The sequence below is a fragment of the Olea europaea genome, unplaced genomic scaffold, assembly GCF_002742605.1.
Source record: "Olea europaea var. sylvestris unplaced genomic scaffold, O_europaea_v1 scaffold293, whole genome shotgun sequence".
In the NCBI taxonomy this organism is placed as follows: Eukaryota; Viridiplantae; Streptophyta; class Magnoliopsida; order Lamiales; family Oleaceae; genus Olea; species Olea europaea.
The window spans coordinates 118,207-120,855 of NW_019247890.1; the positions used below are offsets into that span (position 1 = coordinate 118,207).

At 33.0% G+C, this 2,649-nt stretch overlaps 1 protein-coding gene across 1 annotated transcript in view; it reads left to right on the forward strand.

Moving 5' to 3' along the window:
- Positions 1-1,022: 1,022 nt before the first annotated feature.
- LOC111384510 (AP2-like ethylene-responsive transcription factor PLT2) overlaps positions 1,023-2,649 on the forward strand; it is a 7,212-nt gene continuing 5,585 nt past the window's right edge. The window contains exons 1-3 of the mRNA XM_023008791.1: positions 1,023-1,382; positions 1,520-2,054; positions 2,258-2,340. Coding sequence (XP_022864559.1) covers positions 1,154-1,382; positions 1,520-2,054; positions 2,258-2,340 — 847 coding nt within the window. The 5' untranslated portion in view covers positions 1,023-1,153. The remainder of the gene's footprint in view (positions 1,383-1,519; positions 2,055-2,257; positions 2,341-2,649) is intronic.

The window sequence follows — 2,649 nt, forward strand, 5'->3', positions numbered from 1 at the left end:
TTAAAATCTAATCAAAAGTTTTGTCAAACAACGTCTTAGTAAGTTGCAAATTTTGATGCTAAATTTCTAATTTATTCAAACAATCTTTGAATTTATTGAACATTGATATTTAAAACTTGTTAACTAAAAAAGAGTAAAGACAATAAATTTAATTGAAACAAGTAAAATAAAGATGTCAATTGAAGTACACAAAAAAAATAAATTATTCTTTAAATTTAAAGATACTTCCTATTATATACAAAATAATCATTAAAAATGAGATGCTCTTGACAATACCTACCTTCCCTGTAAACGTAAACTTAACACATTATACACGTATTAGGGTTGCTTAAACAAAAAGTTAGGATCCTTGTAACGTTATTGTAGAGGTAATTAATTAAGCATTAAAATAAAATTGGGTAAGTGAAAGGTTAGGAGAATCAAGAATATCTTTGAACGTTCAAATGGAGAATGAAAGATTGTTTTAAGATTAAGTAACCATGTGATCAAAGGTTACACCTCCGTGTGTTAGGTACGAAAGCACTAAATAATTATCAAGATAAATTCTACTTCATTGTTACTACCTCCTCCCAACTATATAGATTGAATTTATTTTTTCTTTAGTCCCAAATATATAGGCATGTTTTTTAATTTAAAATATTTTGTTTTGTTCCTTTACCTATATACCCTTATTCAATTTTCTTCACTTAATATGCCAATTTCTTGAAATCATCCAAATACACACATTCTCACTTCTTGAAAACATGCAACAACTCTCATTTCTTCTTCTTCAAATTAAATTATTCAAATTCTTTACTAATTCTAACAATAATTTACTACTGTAATGACAATTTCTTAATTCATATATAAAAAAAAAAACAAGCTTATATAGTTGGGATGGAAAGAGTATTTATTTCAAGTGAAATCTTGAAAGCCTTGCAATATTTACTATGNCCCCCCCCCCCCCTCCCCCCCGCCAAGGAGAAAGAGATAAGTATAATTCTCTATTTTTCTTTGAAAGAAGTAATGATTTTCATTTCATCAACCATTCCTCTTCTTCTTCTTATCCATCAAACTCCTTAGGTTTCTTCTCCTCGTCTGTAAAACTTCAAGCACGAACTGTATAAGTTGTACCGGCTAGTAACAAAATCTCTCCACAAATCTCGAAATATTAATGGCTAATTCAATGAATAATTGGTTGGGATTCTCTCTTTCACCTCAAGATCATTTCCCTTCTCAGGATCACTCACAAAACTCAGTTTTCAACTCAGATGAAATCTCAGTTACTCAAGTTTCATCAAGTGGATGTTTTGATCTTTCTTCTGACTCAACTATTCCTTCTCTCAACCTTCCAGCCCCTTTTGCCATTTTAGAAGATTTCCGAAGGAACAATAATTCACAAGGTCAGTCTTTCGATCGTATATACTACAGGTTCTTGAGTATACATCTGTCTTTTGTCCGTAATAGAAACTCTAATTTAGCGTAACTCTAAGTCTGAGCTGAGATTTTTTCGACCTTTTTTGTTTCACTTTATTTGCAGATTGGAATATGAAGGATGTTGGGTTAAACTCATTGTCATGCAGCAGTCAAAACCTGGAAAATCAAGAAAGGCCAAAACTGGAAAATTTTCTCGGGGTTTCTGGGCACACTTTTAACGTTCAAGAACACAAGAAAAGCATTTCTACTGATACTTACATATACCAAGAATCTGGTGAGGCCACCTCTCAAACATCAAGCAACAATAATACTATTGGCCTCTCCATGATCAAGAACTGGCTGAGAAATAACCCAGCACCGCCACAACCGGCTGAGAACAAAAGTGGTGACGAGGCGGTGCTACCCCCTCCACCGAGGACTAGTAGTGTACAGACTTTGTCACTTTCAATGAGAACTGGCTCACAGTCAAGCTCCCATTTGCCAGTTACTACTGTAAACGGTGAGAGTTCTACATTTGATAACAATGAACAGCAGCTTAAAAATGCTCTTGATAGCCAAACGGGTGCAATAGAGGCTGCACCGAGGAAATCGATAGATACATTTGGACAAAGGACATCTATCTACCGTGGTGTAACGAGGTTTTATTTTTTTACCTAAATGCAAATATTTATATTTTCTATATAGACAACTCCGAGGGTCAAATCTTATAAAATGAATCCTATTTTGTTGTTCGACCCTCTCAAAGGGAGAGTGGTTGAAGAAATATGCAACAGACTTCAATTTTTTTTTTTTTTTTTTTTTTGAATCCAGAAGTTTTTCATAAGGGTTTCATTTTGTGCAGGCATAGATGGACTGGCAGATATGAGGCACATTTATGGGATAATAGTTGTAGAAGAGAGGGACAGACCCGGAAAGGAAGGCAAGGTATGTATAAATTGTCTGCCAATATTATTTCAAATAATTTTAATTTGTAAATATTAAATTTTTTCTTGTTTTTAACTCTTGTTTTATTGTCTCAATATGTTTATTCTTATGTTGGGGCTGCTGATTCAATATTTCTGTAGTTTATTTGGGTAAGTAATTTCATTTTCTTTCTTCAATGTATGCTTCCACTGAGAAATTTTTGATTAGTTTAATTCAATTTCCTCTCTCTTTTGGTTAAAATTTTTCAGGAGGTTATGACAAGGAAGAAAAGGCTGCTAGATCTTATGATTTAGCAGCATTAAAATACTG